This window comes from Ursus americanus, chromosome 27 (genome assembly GCF_024610735.1).
Source record: "Ursus americanus isolate L20-20 chromosome 27, mUrsAme1.1.p, whole genome shotgun sequence".
Lineage (NCBI taxonomy): Eukaryota > Metazoa > Chordata > Mammalia > Carnivora > Ursidae > Ursus > Ursus americanus.
In genome coordinates this window covers 9962664-9984761 of record NC_142153.1, presented here as the reverse complement: position 1 = coordinate 9984761, position 22098 = coordinate 9962664, and the positions used below count along the sequence as shown (strand labels likewise).

The window sequence follows — 22098 nt, the reverse complement described above, 5'->3', positions numbered from 1 at the left end:
TCATTTAACTAAATTTTTATTGATTCCCTACTCTTTTGATATGTAGGAAAAACTAGTTAAATCTAATGAGACAAGATATCTATAATTATTTTGTGGAACTAATTCGTAAACAGAACATTTTTACACCCTTTATGATGAGATACACAAAAGGAAAAATTATTTTTTTGATCAGATTACATTTGCATCCACAACCTTAATATAAAAAACTGAGTAAATTCCACTTAGGAGGAGTTTATCAAAGAGATGGTATCATAAATACACTAAAATTCTTTGCTTCCCATAGCCCCTCAATAGCCCGCAGTTGTGTTAACAAAGGTTCTCTGAATTTTTCTGAAGTTTTTCATTTCCCATGCTCCATAGTTGTGGCCTTGTGATCACTCTGAAGTCATCAAGTACTGTTGGTCTGCTCACCTTTCTTTCTCCCTTACAGAGTTTCAGTTTTCTTGTAAGATATGATGTTTTTCCTTGAATGTCTTCTTTTAGTTACTTTCAATCCACTAGTTTTCCAGAATATCCTTTATAGCTACAGTTTAAATTTTCAGGCTACACCACAGCATTTATAGTTTCTATCCTTTCTGATGAAGTCACTTCCTCCATTAGGGAAGCTATGGAATTTCTACATCCTTTATTCTTTGTTATTTTTGGATGTCTTCTAACATCATAACCCCTTATAGATGTTACATTCTCCCAACTAATTATGAAAAAAGAGTTGATTTTCTTTATTATGTCCATTCCCTGTCAAGGAATTTGTGATATAATGCTCAAACACTGTAATTCTTCCAAACTTTTGCTTACCTAGAAGCATTAGTTTCCCTATATACTCTGAAATCACTTGAGGGTAATGACCATGTGTATTTTGCTAACCAATTTAGAGTTGGCACCTAGCAGAGTACGTGTGCAATAAGTACTTGTTTAATGAATGAGTGATTACTCTTGAACTTCACATACACAATTAATATTATAACTACTCCAATTGGAGTCCCCTTTCTCATAGAATATGGAATTCACATAATCAACCTCTTCTAGAAGTGGTGTTCAACTGGGTTGAGGGATAGCCTAGGACATCATCCATAGGACATTCTATATTGTGTTTGAAGAATATAATTTGGAATGTTAATCCATTAGTCCAGTTTGTATTTAACATATACCAGAAAAGCACCCTTGAATTATTATTTAATTTAAATTTAATAAGCTAGGCATAGTTGCTGTGCTTTTACTATTATAGCCCCTATTAGACTTTTTTCTCCTGTTCTTTTTAAACTTTTAAGTTTTTGTTTTGTTTTGTTTTGTTTTCAGTTGGAAAGCTGGTGGGAGATGTTGGTAGAACCAACTCCTTAGGTTATAACATTACCAAAATAAGAGTTGTTTTTTTTTTTAATGATGGGTATCTAATAGGTTGTGCACATCAGTAGACTCACAAGTCTAGATCCCTTAATTGGCTCGGGGGAGAACTAACTACAGTTAACCTTTGAACAACATGGATTTGAACTGTGCAGATCCACTTAAAATGGGTTTTTTAAATAAATATAGTACAATACTATAAATGTATTTTCTTTATTACTTTCATGATAACTTTTCTTCAGCTTATTTAATTGTAAGAATACAGTATATAATACATAAAATATACAGCGTATGTGTTAATTGACTATTTAGATTATCAGTAAGGCTTCCAGTCAACAGTATACTATTAAGTATTTAATTTGGGGGGGGAGTCAAAGTGTTACATGTGGATTTCAACTGTGTGTGGGTTGGCAACCTTAACCCCTGTGTTGTTCAAGGGTCAACCACATATTTAAAAAGTGTGTTTCATAGAGTAGTGGGAAAAATCTACTTTAAGTTCTGAAGTTATAAAATAGCAGAGTTAAGAAAAGAATGGGAAGGGTAGAATTATATCACTCATCACTGAATTATCTCACTAACCTTACCATATATATATTTTCTCTGTCAATAAGCCTCACTTAATTTGTCTTCAATTTATTCTTTTTTCTCTAATTCTTTTGGTTAGAGTATTAGAGATAAATCTATAGATATAAAAATTAGAAGAGTCCCAAGAATTTGATTTTGACTTTGGTAATAAATAGAATAAACATAGACATTTGGTAGATTCCTTTTTTATCATTCTTTTGAAGGGAAAGAGGAAGAAACTTCTATTAAAAATAAAAAATAACTTTATCAGATTATATTTTGTCAAAATAAAAGTATTATTTCCTTATTTACTCAGATCCAAATCACAGGAAAGCACCCAAACACATAACAGTAGGTAAGTAAGTACATTGGGAGCTGTCTCTTAAAATAAATGTATTTGAAATTGAAATGAAATTCATAATCTATAATTAATTCCTAGGTATTTATTGGGTAGATGAATTAATAAAGTACTATATCAGAAACAACGTATTAATCTTTACTAATCTTACTATTAATGAGTATTCATTTAGTCTTTTTTCTTCAGTTTAATAAAGTTCTGTTGGGAACTTGCTCTTGTGGATAGAATGTAATTAAAGAGTTTGAATCCAATAAGATATAAGATATGTAAATTAGTCTATAAAATAAATTCGTAATCAGGGCCACTTTATCCATTAGGCATTGTAGACATAATATATAAGGCCTATGAGTTTCCAACTGTCAAAAACAAACACTGTTTAGAACATGAAAAACCAAATAGATTGGCTCCAAGATATGGAAAAAGTAAAATTAATAATATATTTCAATTTCTAAGAAAAAGGCAAACTCTCAACTCTTACATGCATAAACATTTCATTATATGTGGGAAAAATGTAAGATTTTCTCACTTGCAAATACTTGATTAAATATAATGCTTCCCCAGAAATCTCAGAAATTTGTAGCATAAACATTACTCATAGCCAAATAATTACACAAGCAAATTGCAAAAAGTTTTTCTAGAATTATTTTTTTCGACGTATGAATTTTTTGTTTGTCAGTACCCCCAGCTGTTTGTATATTTTGCAGTGGGAAGGAATTTATTTGCTCTTGGTACCTTAAAAATGTGTCTCTTTTCTTTTCCATAGTAACTAATAATTCCTTCAAAGGACAATGGATATTACAGAGTGTCTCACTGAGAAATGAGAATCCACCTTTCCTCCCTTGGTCACAGTCAAAGGAAACAATAAACCGAGTGTGGAACTATTTGCATGTGCATCTGTATTTATTTCTTCCTCTACCCCTGAGGCTTCAGTTCTGTCATTTCAGGGCCTTTAGCTGAAGATACTCACCTCATCTCAAGCATCCCCATCCCAACCAGGCTCCCTGAGCTCTTTTTCCCAACTCTCCCACCACCCACTCCTGCTTACCTGCCTGGGGCCCCAGGTGCTAGGAATCTGCATCAACTGCTTTTACTTAGGAAGAGCTCGTGAGTGGTAGTCCATGGTCCTCCTCCTGGTATTTCATACCAGACTTGACTGGCATACAGATCTCACTTAATCCAGATATATGCCCACTTCACCCTTGAAGCCTAGGAATAAATCCCACTTGGTCATAGTGAATAATCCTTTTAATGTACTGTTGGATCCTATTGGCTAGTACCTTGGTGAGAATTTTTGCATCGACGTTCATCAGGGATATTGTTCTGTAATTTTCCTTTTTGGTGGGGTCCTTGTCTGGTTTTGGGATCAAGGTAATGCTGGCCTCATAGAAAGAGATGGATGTTTTCCTTCCATTTCTATTTTTTGAAATAGCTTCAGAAGAATGGGTATTAATTCTTCCTTAAATGTTTGGTAGAATTCCCCCTAGAAAGCCATCTGGACCTGGACTCTTTTTTTGTTGGAGATTTTTGATTATTGCTTCCATTTCCTTGCTGTTTATGGGTCTGTTCAGGTTTTCTATTTCTTCCTGTTTCAGTGTTGGTAGTTTATAAGTTTCTAGGAATGCAACCATTTCTTCCAGGTTGCCTAATTTTTTGGCATGTAGTTGCTTATAATATATTCTTATAATTGTTTGTAGTTCCTTGATATTGGTCATGATCTTTCCTATTTCATTCATGATTTTATGTATTTGGGTCATTTCTCTCTTCTTTTTGATAAGTCTGGCCAGGGGTTTATCAATCTGATTAATTCTTTCAAAGATCCATCTCCTTGTTTTGTTGATCTGTTCTGTTTTTTGATTTCTCTTTCATTGATTTCTGCTCCAATCTTATTATTTCTCTTCTCCTGCTTGGTTTACGCTTTTATTTGCTGTTCTTTCTCCAACTCCTTTTGGTGTAAGGTTAGCTTGTGTATTTGAGACCTTTCTTGTTTCTTGTGAAAGGCTTGTATTGCTATATACTTCCCTCTTAGGACCATCTTTGCTGCATCCAAAGATTTTGAACAGTTGTGTTTTCATTTTCATTTGTTTCCATGAATTTTTAAAATTCTTCTTTAATTTTGTGATTGACCCATTCATTCTTTGGTAGGATGCTCTTTAGCCTCCATGTATTTGAGTTCTTTCCAAATTTTCCCTTGTGATTGAGTTCAAGTTTTAAAGCACTATTGTTTGAAAATATGCAGGGAATAATCCCTATCTTTTGGTACCAGTTGAGATCTGATTTGTGACCCAATATGCGACCTATCCTGGAGAATGTGCCATATGCACTTGAGAAGAATGTGTATACTGTTGCTTTGGGATAGAATGCTCTGGAATATATTTGTGAAGTCCATCTGGTCCAGTGTGTCATTCAAAGCCCTATTTCCGTATTGATCTTCTGCTTATATGATCTGTCCATTTCAGTGAGGGGGGTGTTAAAGTCTCCTACTATTATTGTATTATTATCAATGTGTTTCTTTAATTTTGTTATTAATTGGTTTGTATAATTGGCTACTCCCAAGTTAGGAGCATAAATATTTATAATTGTTAGATATTCTTGTTTTATAGCCCCTTTAAGTATGATATAGTGTCCCTCGTCATCCTTTCCTACAGTCTTTGGTTTAAAATCTAATTTGTCTGATATAAAGATTGCTACCCCAGGTTTCTTTTGATGGCCATTAGCATGATGAATTGTTCTCTTCCCCCTCACTGTCAATCTGGAGATGCCTTTGGGTCTAAAATGATTCTCCTGTAGACAGCATGTGGATGGGTCTTTCTTTTTTATCCAGTCTGATACCCAGTGTCATTTAGCCCATTTACCTTCAGAATAACTATTGAAAGATACGAATTTAGTGCCATTGCATTACCTGTAACATCCCTGTTTCTGTATATTGTCTCTGTTTCTTTCTGGTCTTTGTTACTTTTGGGCTTTCTCTTTGCTGAGAGGATCCCCTTTAATATTTCTTGTAGGGCTGGTTTAGTGATCACAAATTCTTTTAGTTTCTGTGTGTCCTGGAAGCTCTTTACCTCTCCTTCCAGTCTGAATGACAGCCTTGCAGGATAAAGTATTCTTGGCTGCATATTTTTCTCATTTAGCACATTGAATATATCATGACAGCCCTTTCTGGCCTGCCAGGTCTCTGTGAATAAGTCTGATGCAAGTCTAATGTTCCTATCCCTGTAGGTTAGGAACTTCTTGTCCCAAGCTGCTTTCAGGATTTTCTCTTTATCTCTGAAATTTGCAAGCTTCACTATTATATGCCAAGGCTTTTATCTATTTTTATTGTTTTGATGGTTCGCTGAGCCTCCTGGACTTGAATGCCCGTTTCTTTCCCCAGATTACGGAAATTCTAAGCTATGATTTGCTCAAATATACCTTCTGTCCCTCTCTTTCTCTTTCTTCTTCTTCTTCTGGGACCCCAATAATTCTAATATTGTTTTGCTTTATGGTATTACTAATTTTTCAAAGGCTCCCCTTATGGTCCATTAGTTGTTTTTCTCTTTTTTCCTCAGCTTCCTTCCTTTCCATCATTTTGTCTTCCATGTCACTGACTCTCTTCTGCCTCATTTACCCTAGCTGTTAGAGCATCCAATTTAGACTGCATCTCAGTTAAAGCATTTTTAACTTTGACCTGATTAGATTTTATTTCTGCACTAAGAGATTATCTTGTCTTTTATGCTTTTTTCAACCCCAGCTAATAACTTTACAATGTTATTCTGAATTCTAGGTGTGACATTTTACTTATATCCATATTGATTAGCTCTATGGCACGGAGAACCTCTGGCTTTTTCTTTTGTGTGAATTTCTCCTTCTAGTCATTTTGTCCAGAGAATAATAGATGAATGAGTGAACAAAATCAAAAATATCAACCACAACCCCAGCAAAATACACTCTAGACAAATCCAAAGAGGTTGAAACCAACAAAGAAAAGAAAAAAAAAAAACAGGAAAAAAGATAGAATATAATCTCACAGGTGGACAAAACTGGGTGATCCACATGATTCTGGGTGTATTTTGGTCTGTTTTTTAGAAGAAACTAAATCCCAAAATTCTAAAGAAAGAAAAACTTATATTTGTACAAAAATAAAATTGAAAACAGTGAAAGGAAGCCAAAAATGAAGAATATATTTATAAAGTGTAAATGTAAAAATGAAAGTTAAAAAAAGACTTAAAAACAAAGTGTTGATAAAATAAGAAAGTAGTTGAAAAGGAAAAAAAAGAAAAAAATTTTAAGCCGAAAGACTAAAGACTGATGAGAAAAAACCTTGAATCCTATATACTATTTTCCACTAGCACAGGAGTTTTTCAGCTCTGAGTGATTTATAAACTTTGTATTCACCTACTGTTTCTGCTTGTCTTCTGGGGGGAGAGGCCTGTTGCACTGATTCTTGTCTTTCCCTGCTTTCCCTGCACTGCTTGTCTTTCCCTGGGGGGAGTTGCACCACCCCTTCTCAGGGGGCCAGGCTCAGCATAAGCTGCTTTGGACTGCTCTATGTGGCTTTTCTTCCCTGAAGGGTTTTTGTGCTGCTTTAGAGGATGAAGAAAAAATTAAAAATAGCAGTGCCCTGATCTCTAGCCCTGGAACTGAATGATTGCTGCCCCCATTCTTCATTGCACTCCCAGGGAAAAGCAGGCAATCCCTTTTGTGTGCGCCACACTCCACAGACTCCTGTGGTGCACACCCTCACCAGTCCTCCCAAGGGAGGGAGGGGGGTTCTCAACTCAGCCCTGCTGCTTTCTGGGCCCCTGCCCTGGGAGTGGTTGTCTGACTGTGCAGGCATCCGTACTCCTCCCCCTGGGGGAAGGAGCAGGGTCTCGCAGAGGTTGTCATTTCCTGGGCCCCTGGAAGGCCTGATCTTGTCAGGGTTTGAGGTTTATGACAACACCTATCTGAAAGGCCACCCCAGGACTCACTAATTTTAGGCGGCTTCCCTGCTCCAATGCTTGGGAACTCTGCTGCACTCAGGCACCCCTGTTCTTTCTGTGACTCTGGGGATCCTGAGACCCACTGTCCTTCCTAGGATTCTGCCCCACTTCAACATGTGAGCACCTTTCAGGCAGGGACTTCCCTCACAGGAACAGACTTTTAAAAGTTCTGATTTTGCACTCTACTGCTGTATCACTGGCTTATGGAGGCTCCTTCCTCCATGGTTTATCTTTGATGTATCACCCCAGATTCACGTCTCCTCACCTCCTACCTTTCAAAAAGTAGTTGCTTTCCTATTTGTAGAATTGCAACAATTCTTTTCTTAGGTCTCAGGTTGAATTCACAGGTGTTCAGAGTGATTTAATATATATCTAGCTGAATTCAAGGGACCAGATGAAATATCAGTCCCCTACTCTTCCGCTATCTCCCCTCTCCCTAGATGATGCATCTTTAGAAACCAGTTCCAAGGTACTCAATATAAGCTGTGTTGCCATTTTTCATTAGGAATTTAAGGTAATTTACTAAGATAGATTTTTTTTACTATTTAAAAATTTTGAAACTATTTATTTATTGGTATAAGGATAAGCAAGAATTAATATACAGATAATGTACGCTGTTCCTTATTGCAGCATATGATTATATTTCAGACTCAGGATTACACCTGTGTCTCTGAAAGTTAATTTTTGAAATTATATAGTGCAGAAACAAAATCAAACATGATATTACATATTAACTTAGAGAAAAATCGATATTAACATAGTGGTTATACATTCAGAAGTTAGTGCTGTGTAGCCTTATAAAAAACAGGTGTTTATGTAAACTGCATTTTTCAGGACATCTTAGTAATCAAAGCACCTTTTGGGAATGGAATTATTGAGAACTGCTCAAAGTCCCTCCCCTATGCAATAATTTATAAAATATATACATTAACACTTCAAACACACCTATTTCATATTTCAAGACTTTTATCTTGGTTTTATTGTTTAAATTCCTCTACAATAGAATAAAAATAAACCTTCACACTTCGCTAACAAAATAAAACCTTTCATGGTCTGATAATTTGCCTTGACCCATCAAATCATGATTTTATTATCTATCACTAAATGATTATTTATTACCAAATATTCAGCTATTGATATGCCATAGAAAAATATGTATTAATAGTAAATGTGTTTTGGGGCTGGTGGGAAGATGGCAGAGTAGGATGACCCTAAGCTCACCTTGTCCTATGGATATGACTAAATAACCCAGAAAATGACCAGAAAACTGGCAGAACAAATTCCACAATTAAATGTACAGAAGAAGCCACATCGAAGAGGATAGGGAGGGCAGAGACTTGATGGGAGCTAATCAGACCTGTGAGATTATCATGGGGGGAGGTACCCGTGGGCATGGAGTGGGGAAAGCCAGACTATCACACTAGGGAACCCACATGGGGAAAACGAATCCTGATGACATTTGGCTTCGAAACCAGAAGGGCCAAATTAAGAGAGTTCTTAGAATCAATGGGACTTAAAACCTGGAATTTGAAAATTCTGCAGGTTTAGCTCTGGGAGATCCTAGAGGGAGAGGGAAAGCTGAGTCCCTGGCCTAAAAGGAAAGCATAAAAAACAGCCCACGTAGATTCAGTATAGAAGCAGCATTTTGGGGGCGCCTGGGTGGCACAGCGGTTGAGCGTCTGCCTTCAGCTCAGGGCGTGATCCCGGCGTTATGGGATCGAGCCCCACATCAGGCTCCTCCGCTATGAGCCTGCTTCTTCCTCTCCCACTCCCCCTGCTTGTGTTCCCTCTCTCGCTGGCTGTCTCTATCTCTGTCAAATAAATAAATAAAATCTTTAAAAAAAAAAAAAGCAGCATTTTGGGGGCGCCTGGGTGGCACAGCGGTTAAGCATCTGCCTTCAGCTCAGGGCGTGATCCTGGCATTGTGGGATCGAGCCCCACATCAGGCTCCTCCGCTATGAGTCTGCTTCTTCCTCTCCCACTCCCCCTGCTTGTGTTCCCTCTCTCGCTCGCTGTCTCTATCTCTGTCAAATAAATAAATAAAATCTTAAAAAAAAAAAGCATTTTGAAAAATGCCTGGAACATATGGAAGAGCAATTTACTAATCTCAGAGCAAGTGCTGGGGGGGCAGAGATCATGGGGAGACTCTTCCAGGAACAAAGGAGATGGCAGGTGCCATTTCCCTCTGCTGGCCCCCAACATAAACACAGGGCCTCCAGCCAAACCAACACAGCACTGACACTCATTACCTAACTGTACAACACTGCTGCCCCACACCCCCCCACACACATTGGCAGATCCACTCTCTCCACCCCAAATTATCTCAGTCCCAGTGCTGCAGGTCCCTCCCCCAGATTACCCCCCCAAACCTTGCTAATACTGGGCCTCCCCAACAAATGTGGATCCACCCCCTCCAAAAGGCTCTTGGCTAGAGGCCATCCAGGGTAGTGCAACAGGCCTGGCAGTGTGCAGGCAGCCCCAATGGGGGCCAACACGACACCAAAGTGACTCAGGGTCTAGGCAGAGGGAAAGATAATCATGCATAAATGTCAGACTTCAGCCCTAGCAGTGGGCTGGGGGCAGACATCTGGTCTGACTGCAAGCCACACCCACCAGTGAAAACTCAGGGGACAAAGCAGGGAAAACATCTGTAGTTGAGTACAACTGCGTCTGTGACAAACTACTGGTCTGATTATACTCAAACCCAAGGTGGTCTCACACTGGCCCACTAACACCACAGGGATCAAACACTGCCCACGACAAAGAGAGCCAATGTAGACAACTAGACTGAAGGAAAAAGTGGTTAGAACACAACAGCAGGGCACACACAACACATATAAGAGACGCTTCTTGAAGCACCAATCCTGGGGAGCAGAGTCATTGCGCTGAGGGGCACTATAGTACCTCTTCATAAGGCCACTACTTTCAAGAGCAGAAGATATAGTTGACTTTCCTAACACAGAGAAATACAGAGTTACACAAAAAGAGGAGACCGAGGAATATGTCAGAAGTGAATGACCAGGACAAAATCACAACAGGAGACCTAAGTGAAATGGAGATAAGTAATATGTCTGATAGAGAATTTAAAGTAATGGTCATAAAGATACTCACTGGACTTGAGAAAAGAGTGGAGGACCTCAGTGAGACCCTTAACAAAGAGATAAAGAAGAACCAACTGGAGATGAAGAACACAATAATTGAAATTTAAAGTACATGAGTTGGACTAAATAGCAGACTAGAAGTGGAAGAATAAATCAGCGACCTAGAGGACAGTGTAATGGAAAGTAATCAAGTATAATCATGCAGGTGAGAGAAAAAACATTATGCAAAATGAGACTAGACTTAGGGAACTCAGTGACAGCATCAAGTATAATAACATTTGCATTATAGGGATCCCAGGAGAAGAAGAGAGACAAAGGGGGAAGAAAATTCATTTGAAGAAATCCTAGCTAAAACATCCAAATCTGAGGAGGAAAATAGAAATCCAGATCTAGAAGGCACAGTGATACACCAACAAAATCAACCCAAGGAGGTCTACACCAAAATATATAGTGATTAAAATGTCAAAGGGCATTGATAAAGACAGAATTTTTAAAGTAGCAAGAGAAAAGAAAACAGTTACATATAAGGGAAACACCATAAGGTATTAACATATTTTTCAGCAGAAACTTTGCAGGCCAGAAAGGGAGTGGCATGATATATTCAAAGTGCTGGAAGGGAAAAAAAATATGCAGGCAAGAATACTCTAACCATCAAGGCTATCACTCAGAACACAAGAAGAGATAAAGAGTTTCTCAGACAAAAGTTATAGGAGTTTATGGCCATTAAACAGCCCTACAAAAAATATTAAATGGAACTCACTGAGTGGAAAAGAAAGAACATAAGTAAGAATAAGAAAAGTAGAAAGCACAAAAGCAGTAAAAAGTATATCTGTAAAAATTAGCCAAGGGATTCACAAAATAAAAGGATGTGTAGTGTATGATACCATATACCTAAAACACGGAGAGGAGTAAGAATCGGTTCAACCTAAGCGACCATCACCTTAATAGACTGCTATATGCAGAAGATGTTATATACAAATTCAATGGTAACCACAAACCAGAAATCAGTAATAGATATGCAAAAAATAAAGAGAGAGGAATCCAAGTATGTCACTAAAGAAAGCCAACTTATTGTGGGAGAAAAGGGCAAGGAAACAGTGGAACAGAGAAGTAACAAGTAACAAAATGGCAATAAATAAATATCTATCAATAATTACTTTGAATGTAACTGGACTACACACTCTAATCAAAAGACATAGGGTGATGGAATGGATGATAAAGCAAAACCCATGTCTATGCTGCCTAAAAGAGATTCATTTCAAACCTAAAAAAACTCATGCAGATTGAAAGTGAGGGGTGGGGAAACATTATCATTTGGTGGATGTCAAAATAAAGCCAGGGTAGCAATACTAATATCAGACAAAATGGACTTTAAAACAAAGACTGTAAAAAGTGACAAAGAAGGACAGTATATATGATACTTTATATGGAAAACCCAAAAGACTCCACAACCCAAATTACTAGAACTCAAAGAACAATTCTGTAATGTGGCAGGATACAAAATCAATGCTCAGAAATCAGTTGCATTTCTATACACAAACTATGAGACTGAAGAAAGAAATTAGGGAATCCATTCCATTTATGATAGCACCAAAAATCATTAGATATCTCAGAATAAACTTAACCAGAGAGGTAAAGGATCTGTGCTCTAGAAACTACAGAATACTGATGAAAGACATTGAAGAAAACACAAAAAGATGGAAAAATATTCCATGCTTATGGATCGGAAGAATAAACATAGTTAAAATGTCTATGCTACCCAGAGCAATCTACACTCTCAATGCCATCCCGATCAAAATACCAATGACATTTTTCAAAGAGCTGGAACAAACAGCCTTTATATTTGTGTGGAACCAGAAAAGGCCCTGAATCACCAAGGAAATGTTGAAAAGGAAAAACAAAGTTGGGGGCATCACATTGCCTGGTTTCAAGCTATACTACAAAGCTGTGATCACAAAGACGGCATGGTACTGGCACAAAAAACAGACACATAGACCAATGGAACAGAATAGAGAACCCAGAAATGGACCCCCGGCTCTTTGGGTAACTAATCTTTGACAAAGCAGGAAAAAACATCCAGTGGAATTTTTTCGAGTCTCTTCAATAAATGGTGCTGGGAAAATTGGACAGCTACATGCAAAAGAATGAAACTTGACCACTCTCTCACACCATACACAAAGATAAATTCCAAATGGGTGAAAGACCTCCATGTGGGACAGGAATCCATCAAAATCCTAGAAGAGAACATAGGCTGTAACCTCTTTGACATCAGCCACAGCAACTTCTTTCATGACACATCTCCAAAGGCAAGAGAAACAAAAGAAAAAATGAACTTGTGGGACTTCAAGATAAAAAGTTTCTGCATAGCAAAGGAAACAGTCATCAAAACAAAGAGGCAACCCACAGAATGGGAGAAGATATTTGCAAATGACACTACAGAGAAAAGGCTGGTATCCAAGATATATAAAGAATTTCTCAAACTCAATACATGAGAAACAAATAATCAAATAAAAAAAAATGGGCAGAAGATATTAACAGACACTTTTCCAATGAAGACATACAAATGGCTAACAGACATATGAAAAAATGTTCAAAATCATTAGCCATCAGGGAAATTCAAATCAAAACCACATTGAGATACCACCTTATGCCAGTCAGAATGGCAAAAATGGACAAGGCAGGAAACAACAAATGTTGGAGAACATGTGGAGAAAGGGGAACTCTCTTACACTGTTGGTGGGAATGCAAGTTGGTACAGCCATTTTCGAAAACAGTGTGGAGGTCCCTCAAAAGGTTAAAAATAGAGCTACCCTATGACCCAGCAATTGCACTACTGGGTATTTACCCCAAAGATACAGACGTAGTGAAGTGAAGGGCCATAAGGAACCCATTGTTCATGGCAGCATTGTCCACAATAGCTAAACTGTGGAAAGAGCCGAGATGCCCTTCAACAGATGACTGGATAAAGAAGATGTGGTCCATATATACAATGGAATGTTACTCAGCCATCAGAAAAAACAATTACCCACCATTTGCAGCAACATGGACGGGACAGGAGGAGATTATGCTAAGTGAAATAAGTCAAGCAGAGAAAGACAATTATATAGTTTCACTCATTTGTGGAACATAGGAATAGCAGGGAGATCAGTAGAAGGAAGGGAAGAATGAAGTGGGGGTGAACGGAAGGCAGAATGAACCACGAGAGACTGTGGACTCTGGGAAACAAACTGAGGGTTTCAGAGGGAGGGGGGATGGGCTAGCCCAGTGATGGGTATTAAGGAGGGCATGTATTGTATGGAGCACTGGGTGTTCTATGCAAACAATGAATCATGGAACACTACATCAAAAACTAATGATGTACGGTATGGTGACTAACATAAATAATAAAAAAATTAAAAAGAAAGAACAGTATATAATCATAAAGGGAACAATCCAACAAGAAGATATAATAATTGTAAATACTTATACACCCAACATGGAAACAACCAAATACATAAAACCGTTCATAGCAAACATAAAGTAACTAATCAATAGTAATACAATAATAGTAGGGGACTTTAACACCCCAATTACATGAATGGATAGATCATCCAGACAGAAAATCAACAAAGAAATAGTGGCTTTGAATGATACATGGGTCAGACAGTTTTAATAGATACATACAGAACATTTCATAATAATTGTTTTTCTGTCTTTTCACTTTCGATCTGCATATGTCTTTAGGCGCCGGGATCATGACTGGAGCCGGAGGCAGATACTTAACCAGCTGAGCCACCTATACACTCCTGTTTTATGCAATACTCTTTTATAACTCAAGAAGTTGAGTCCCATATCCCTTAACTTGACCATTTTCTGTACCACACAGATGGTCTCTGTGAATCGCATAGATGGGAACATATGAAATGAGACATCACCAATTAGAAGCAATTTTTAACTAAAGCTTTCTTTAAGCCAATCAGATCAACAGTACCTTTTGTTGGGGTTTGGTTCAGGGAATTGCCAACTAAACCCATGAAATTCAATTACACTGTTGTGCTCTTCCAACTTTTCTGTCTCCTCTTTGGCCAAATATGTCAACAGAAAGTTTGCTCCTGTTCCAGTGTAGAAGCAGGTGTATAATAATTTCTATGTTTTCCTTGATAACTTATATTGGACTATTCTCCATAACTCTAGATTTATTGAACTCTTCCAGTGTATGAAGATAATTTCTTTTCTCCTTCTCCTTCTCCTTCTCCTTCTTCTTTTCTTCTTCTTTTCCTTTTCACCACAAGTCAAGAAGAGACTTTGTAAGCAGGAGTGGTGCTTCTCCCACTTGGTTGCTCAAGGGAAAAATAATTTAAATTTCATGAAATAGTCCCACCTCAAGTGTTACCTAAGAAGTGCTTGGATTCCTAGCTAATCAGTTCCCCCAAAGAGCTGAAAGAATAACTTTTTTTTAAAGTAAAGATTTTATTTATTTTAGAGACAGAGTGTGTGAGCAGGGGGAGGGGCAGAAGCAGAGGGAGAGAATCTCAAGCAGACTCCACACTGAGCATGGAACCCAGTGCAGGGCTGGATCTCATGAACCTGAGATTGTGACCTGCGCCAAAATCAATAGTTGGATGCTCAACCAACTGAGCCACCCAGGTGTCCCTAGAAAAACTTAATTCTAGAAGGGAAAATCCTGACTACATAACTTTACCTCAAAGTGAAAGTTAGCACTTGGCTTTTGAAAGATGGTTGGAATATTTTAAGACCTAGGACATGATCGTTTTGTTAATCCTTCATGAGCATTTGGGAAGAATGTGTATTCTCTATAGTCAATTTACAATTATATGAATATTTAATGGGTCAAACTTATCTGAGTCATTCAATTCTCTTGTATTTTTATTAAATTTTATCTGAATTTTGACCAGTCAATAATTATAAAAGGTGTGTTCAGATTTCCAACTCTGATGATCTTTTTTCCATTTTCCCCTATATTCCTACAATTTTTGTTGATGTATTTTTAGTATTCTTAGTTATTAAAGTACATGTTTAGAATCAAATTGAGAAAATTGTTATTTTGACATCTCCTCTCTTCATGCCTTCCATAATATTAATATTGTCAAATATTGTTAAATTAAAATTTAATTCTGGGGGCGCCTGGGTGGCACAGCGGTTAAGCGTCTCCCTCGGCTCAGGGCGTGATCCCGGCGTTATGGGATCGAGCCCCACATCAGGCTCCTCCGCTATGAGCCTGCTTCTTCCTCTCCCACTCCCCCTCCTTGTGTTCCCTCTCTCGCTGGCTGTCTCTATCTCTGTCAAATAAATAAATAAAACCTTTAAAAAAAATTTAATTCTGGGTTATTAGAAATACGCATTGTCATTGCTTCATTTGGTCAATTTTTCTTACATTTAAAAAAACTTTCCATAGATATTTGATTACTATTACTTCCAATGTCATTTAATATCATCTCCTATTTCCCTTATCATTTGGCTGCTTCTGTGGAATACCTTTCTAATATGAATCTTTACATCAAATCTTCTTTGAACTTATATACTTAAGAAAAAATTTTATGGATAGCCACATGCAGAAAAATGAAACTGGACCACTTTCTTACACCATACACAAAAATAAACTCAAATGGATGAAAGACCTGAATAGAGACAGAAATCCATCAAAATCCTAGAGGAGAACACAACCTCTTTGACCTCAGCCACAGCAACTTCTTGCTAGACACATCTTCAAAGGCAAGGGAAACAAAAACAAAAATGAACTATTGGGACTTCATCAAGATAGAAAGCTTCTGCACAGCCAAGGAAACAGTAGACAAAGCTAACAGTCAACCTATGGAATGGGAGAAGATATTTGCAAGTGTCTCATCAGAATAGGGCTAGAATCCAAAATCTATAAGGAATTTATAAAACTCAACACCCAAAAACCAAAAAATCCAGTTAAGAAATGGGCAGAAGACACAAACAGACATTCTTCAAAGATGATATACAAATGACTGACACATGAAACAATGCTTAGCATCACTCATCATCAGGGAAATACAAATCAAAACCACAATGAGATACGACCTCATAGCCGTCAGAATGGCTAAAATTAACAACTCAGGAAACAACAGATGTTGGCGAGGATGCAGAGAAAGGGGAATCCTCCTACACTGTTGGTGGGAATGCAAGCTGGTACAGCTCCTCTGGAAGACAGTATGGAGGTTCCTCAAAAAGTGAAAAATAGAGCTACCCTATAACCCAGCAATTGCGCTACTAGGTATTTATCCAAACATAGTGATTTGAAGAGGCACCTGCACCCCAATGTTTATAGCAGCAATGTCCACAACAGCCAAAAATGGAAAGAGCCCAGATGTCCGTTGACAGATGAATGGATAGAGAAGATGTGAAATATATATATAGTGGAATATTACTCAGCCATCAAAAAGAATGAAATCTTGCCATTTGCAGGATGTGGGTAGAGGGTATTAGGCAAAGAAAAGTAAGTCAGTCAGAGAAAGACAAATATCATATGATTTCACTCAGATATGGAATTTAAGAAACAAAACAGATGAACATAGGGTAAGGGAAGGGAAAATAAAATAAGACAAAAACAGGGAGACAAACCATAAGAGACTCTTAAGTATGGGAAACAGACTGAGGGCTGCTGGAGGGGAGGCGGGTGAGGGGATGGGGTAACTGGGTGATGGACATTTAGTAGGGCACTTGATGAAATGAGCATTGGGTGTTATACAACTGATGAATCACTAAATTCTACCTCTGAAATTAATAATACACTATATGTTAATTAAATTGAATTTAAATAAAAAATTTTTAAAAAGGAAGCTTTTTAAATCACGTCCTGGCATTTGAATAATATTTTAAAGTTATTTTCAGTCAACACTTTAATGACCCACTGATTTCATCCATCCAGCATGGCTCTTGCTGTCATTTGGGCTCTTGTTCCTTGATAGGTGATTTTGTTTTCCTCTTGTAGATTTCAGAATTTTCTTTTCACCCTCATTTTTAATTTCAGATTTGCTTTTCCTTCAATGCCCTATTTTTAACATATGGGTCCTTTCTAAGGTCATTTTCTTATTTTTTTTAAATCAAGAGAAGCTTTCCTATTATCCCTTTAAATATTGCCTTCTATTTTAATTTTTCTCTCCTTCTGGAAATGCTATTATCTGGATAATGACAGTTCTACTTCTATTTTCCTAACTCAATTTTATTATTTTCTTTTCTTTTTTTAAATTCTTTTTTATTCTTTCCTGGGAGAGTTTGTGAATCTGATATTATAAGTTGCTAATTCATTAAATAGTGTATATCCATCCTGCTATTTTCCCATCTATTGTGACTTTTTTCTTGTTCACTTAGTTATTTTTAAAGATTATTTGTTGCTCTTATATTCTGCAAATAACTTCCCTTAGGTTTGGGGATAGCCAAACAATTTCAAAGTGAATTTATAAACATGTTTTTGACATACATTAAAGCCAAATTAATGTGGGGTGTGGCTGTATTTTAATGTTTTTACTATGATGTGGGCTAGGGTCTGTGAAGGAAAGAATGACTGTAGACTCCAAAAATCAAACTGTTCTTGCTCCTGATAAAGGCAGGATGCAGTAAGGTCTCATTAAAGTAGTAAAAACTAGGGGCTGCAGAAAAACTGGTGTGTCAGTTATAATTTGGGATATGAAAAATGATTGGAAGAGTCTATATTTGACAAGGAATTGTACTGGAGTCTTCTGCATTCAACAGCTGTCTCATAATGGCTTATCGAACCAATTTAAATTTATAAAAGTCACAGTGTTTGCAACAGTCTCCCCCCCCCCCCCCCATATAAGCATTTCACCTGTTTGGAAGATATGTAAATGCAATAGGAGGAGACTCGTTTGCTCTCAGTAACTTGAGCATTTTTATCTTTGTTCTTTCTTCTCGCTGAAACTAGAAATTACTTCAAAAATCATTGGTCTAAGTACAAGATATGAACGAAAGCCTCAACCAGGCACCACCCTAATCTGAGAATTGAAATTTTCACAGTCTTTCCTTCCTTAACAGTAAGGCCAGTATGTGTGGGTGTTGACAGTAGGCCCTTGAACTCTCCCTGGTTAGCCCGCCGACACAGGTTACCGAGCTAAGCTACCTCCAGGGGCAGCAGAGCGAGCGGAGAGCCCTCAGCTTTCCCGCTGCGCGGCTGGCCCTTCTCTCTCCGGGTGCGCACCTGCCGCGCTCAGCGGTCCTGCGCGAGCTGCGCCTCCACCTTCCTGAACGCTTCAACTGCTGTTACAACGCCAGCTTGGCTCCAAGAGAGCGGAGCCATGTTCCTTCTTCTGGTCCTCCTCACCCGGCTTGGAGAGCTGCACGCAGATCCCGGTAAGTCCAGATACTCCTTACCCCTTGCCATCCAGGCCTGCGGGGGGATGGGGATGGGGAACTGTGTTAGCTTAGGGAGCTGTATTCTTTGGTCCAGGCCCCAGGCCCAGACCTTACCCCAGCCCCGCGTTCTCCCTACCCACTTTCTTCTTGCCCCTCGCTTCGGCGTCTGTGGCCAAAAAAGTAGAGGCAGCCTCCAGGCAGAAAATCTTTTCACGTCTCTGGGATGGCATTCTTGTCTGTAAAACGGACAAAAATGAAATAATGGGGTCTTTTCCACACACAAAATTCTGCTATTCTAGAAATAATTGCATCGCCGTAAAGAACCTGTTTGTCAATGATTTCCTGATTTGGTCACTGCTGTCCACCTGCTTCACTGAAAATTGCAGATCACTCTTGTATTCACTATTCTGTATCTTTTCCCTGCAAATGATCCCATTTTCTTGCTGTACCTGTGTTTCTCTTTTCCACACTTCTTTTACGATACCATAGTTTGTTATTCAGCGTTACCTAGCCAAACTGTCAAACTGCCTATCTGGGGATCTCTTTATGTGTGTGTGTGGGTCTGTCTGTCTGTGTGTAGAGAGTGAGAGCGAGAAAACACTTGACATCTTGACAAGGGCCAAGAACTTTGTGGGTAAGAACCACCAGACCAGAAACACAATGGAAAGGAAGGGTAGATACATAGATAACACTGAAAAATATTTGGTAATATAGAGAAACAAATGAGGGATTAGATTTAGAAATGGATAATGTAGGATTGTAGGTATCAAAATAACTTTGCTTATTTTTATTTTAGGTCCTCATAAAACATTTCTGCAGACCACGGTTCCTGAGAAGATTGCATCATCTGATGCAAAAGGAAATCCAGAAAATAATGTAATTGGGAAATATTTTTATATCTTAAATTGTGTTAAGTTGCCTTTACTATCAAGACTAAAGTTGCTGAATGGAGGCAGGAACAGAATTCTTGGAGGCAGAGCTGACAGCTGGAACTGGGTTCACAACAAGGAGCCATTTGAAGTGTATGAATATGTATGACTCTGTATGTGTGTGTTTCTGTTGAGGTGAAGGATTTTAGGGATAGGATCCACCAGGGCCAGGATGAGGGAGAAGCAAAGTGCTTGATTCAGGCGAAAAATTTAAGGGACTGGAAAAAGAATTCCCGCAGGACCAGGATTAAGGTATGGCCGGTGGGGTGAGTCAGGGTCAGATACCGTCTTTCTTTAAAACTTTGATAATTTGTTCATCATGAATATTTTTTTTGCACTAATTTTGATTGTCTAAAATATTGTATTGAAATAGTATTTTTTTGTCGGATTATTGAGTTTTCTTTTCCCCACTCCTAGCCCTGGTGATTTCCTCCAGCTACTTGCCACATCTTTCAGAGTCTGTGAGAAGCTGAAAGATGATCTGTTAATTAGCTTGTAGAGAAGCCTGGATATTAGTACATATTCCTTCTGTAATTCCCCAGGAAAATCTACTTCTCACATGGTTTCTTCTACTATAGGATAATCTAATGCTAGTCATAATTGTGGGTTTCCAAATTAATTTTTTTCTTTTTCGTGGTGTTTAAAAACCTTCCTTCTGTGTTTTACATAAGGATACACTGTATCAGGTTTCTCCCTCCCCCATTACTCTTTGTTTTCTGAAGGTTACCTCTCCCCCCCATATTCTATTTCTTTACATTTTCTTCCTGTAGTAGCTGGGTTTTCTTTACCACCCACCCTCCAACCCCCACCCACCACCCACCACTCACCCTCCAACCCCCACCCACCACCCACCACCCACCAAGTGAATTCTTAGTCATGCAAAGTATATGAGTGTTACTCCAGTTTTTGTTTTTTGCTTTTTTCTGATTGGAAAGAAGGGGCTCCGCTGGACTTGTTTAGTTTCCTTCTTTCCAAAATGAATAATACCAACCCTCTCTCTCTATTATTTATCACTGAGCAGATGATCTTTGAGTTCACCCTTGTCCAATCTCTAGCATTTTAAAAAAGTCATTTAATAATATGAAAGTTCAGTGTGTTTCTTTTAACTATAATAATTTTAAAAGCTTCCTTTTAATATTTTTGCAACAGAAAATTATTCTTAATGTGGGATGTGATTGTATTTTAATATATTCAATATAATATGAGGGAAGACCTGCAAAAGTAAGAATGCCTAGGAGGCACCTAGAGACCTCCCAGATTTAAGAAATAAGAACATTAATTAATGTTAATATTAACCCAATTAATTTTGAATTACTTCTAATTGCTTACGCATATGTCATAAAGATAAGAAAGAAGTATTGCATGGTGCATACTAATTAACGTTAAATACTAAACATAATTTGTTGTTCATCTGAAACAAATTTATTGTTGACTAAGAAGAGAGGTGGAATTGAATATAAGAAAAGCATTTATTTGGGGTCGCAGAATTGCATTTCAAGAAGCACAGATTCAGGAGCAACCCAAATTGTGTCCCCCCAGGGGACAAAAAAAAGGTTTTTAAGACAAAAGGGGATTTTCCTGTATGTTGCCGACAAAGAATTTTGATTAGTGTTCGTGGCAGAAAACTAATCTTGGCTGAATATAATTGATTGCTAAGGTGATCACTAAGGAAAGCCTCTTCCTATAGCAAGTGCTTGGTCTGAGTTGTTGGAATATCTGCAGTTTGGCCCAGTTCACAGCTTTGGCCTAATTCAGAAGTTCATGGTTCTACCCTGTGAAGACATGCATAAATCCCATTTTTCCTTAATGGCCTCCTGGATCCATTTTAAAACCCCTTGATATAAGTGACTCCATTTCATTTCACTTTTCACAGTGTCTAAATTATGTACCTTTTTTTTTATTTTAATGTCTTTTTATTATATTATGTTAGTCACCATACAGTTTTTGACGTAAAGTTCCATGATTCATTAGTTGCGTATAACACCCAGTGCACCATGCAATACGTGCCCTCCTTACTACTCATCACCAGCCTATCCCATTCCCCCACCCCCCTCCCCTCTGAGGCCCTCAGTTTGTTTCTCAGAGTCCATAGTCTCTCATGCTTCATTCCCCCTTCTGATTACCCCCCTTTCTTTATCCCTTTCTTCCCCTACCGATCTTCCTAGTTCTTATGTTCCATAGATGAGAGAAATCATATGTACTTCTTTCTTGAATTGTATTTCTCTGATGATCTGACTTGCCTTAACAGTTCCTTGTTTTACAGAATTTGCTTATAAAACTCCTTGCAATTGTTCCATTTATAATGTAACATAGTTTCTACAGTGGTCACATATAATTTATTCCTTCTTTTTCCCAATGAACATTTAGTGGTTAAAGAAACAACAACCACAACACTGGACATTAGCATTGTGAAGTTAACAACTCTTATCGTTGTTCTTCTTAGCTTGCTTTTGCATTCTTCACCATAATGTTGTATCTCTTGATTGACGATCTTTTAAAACGTTGTCCACTGA

The 22098-nt window shown here is 38.0% G+C and overlaps 1 protein-coding gene across 1 annotated transcript in view; it reads left to right on the top strand.

Moving 5' to 3' along the window:
* The first annotated feature begins 18553 nt into the window (after positions 1-18553).
* The window catches only part of LOC123780384 (disintegrin and metalloproteinase domain-containing protein 5-like), a 140022-nt gene continuing 136477 nt past the window's right edge, over positions 18554-22098 (top strand). The window contains exons 1-2 of the mRNA XM_087856318.1: positions 18554-18653; positions 19453-19532. Coding sequence (XP_087712444.1) covers positions 18599-18653; positions 19453-19532 — 135 coding nt within the window. The 5' untranslated portion in view covers positions 18554-18598. The remainder of the gene's footprint in view (positions 18654-19452; positions 19533-22098) is intronic.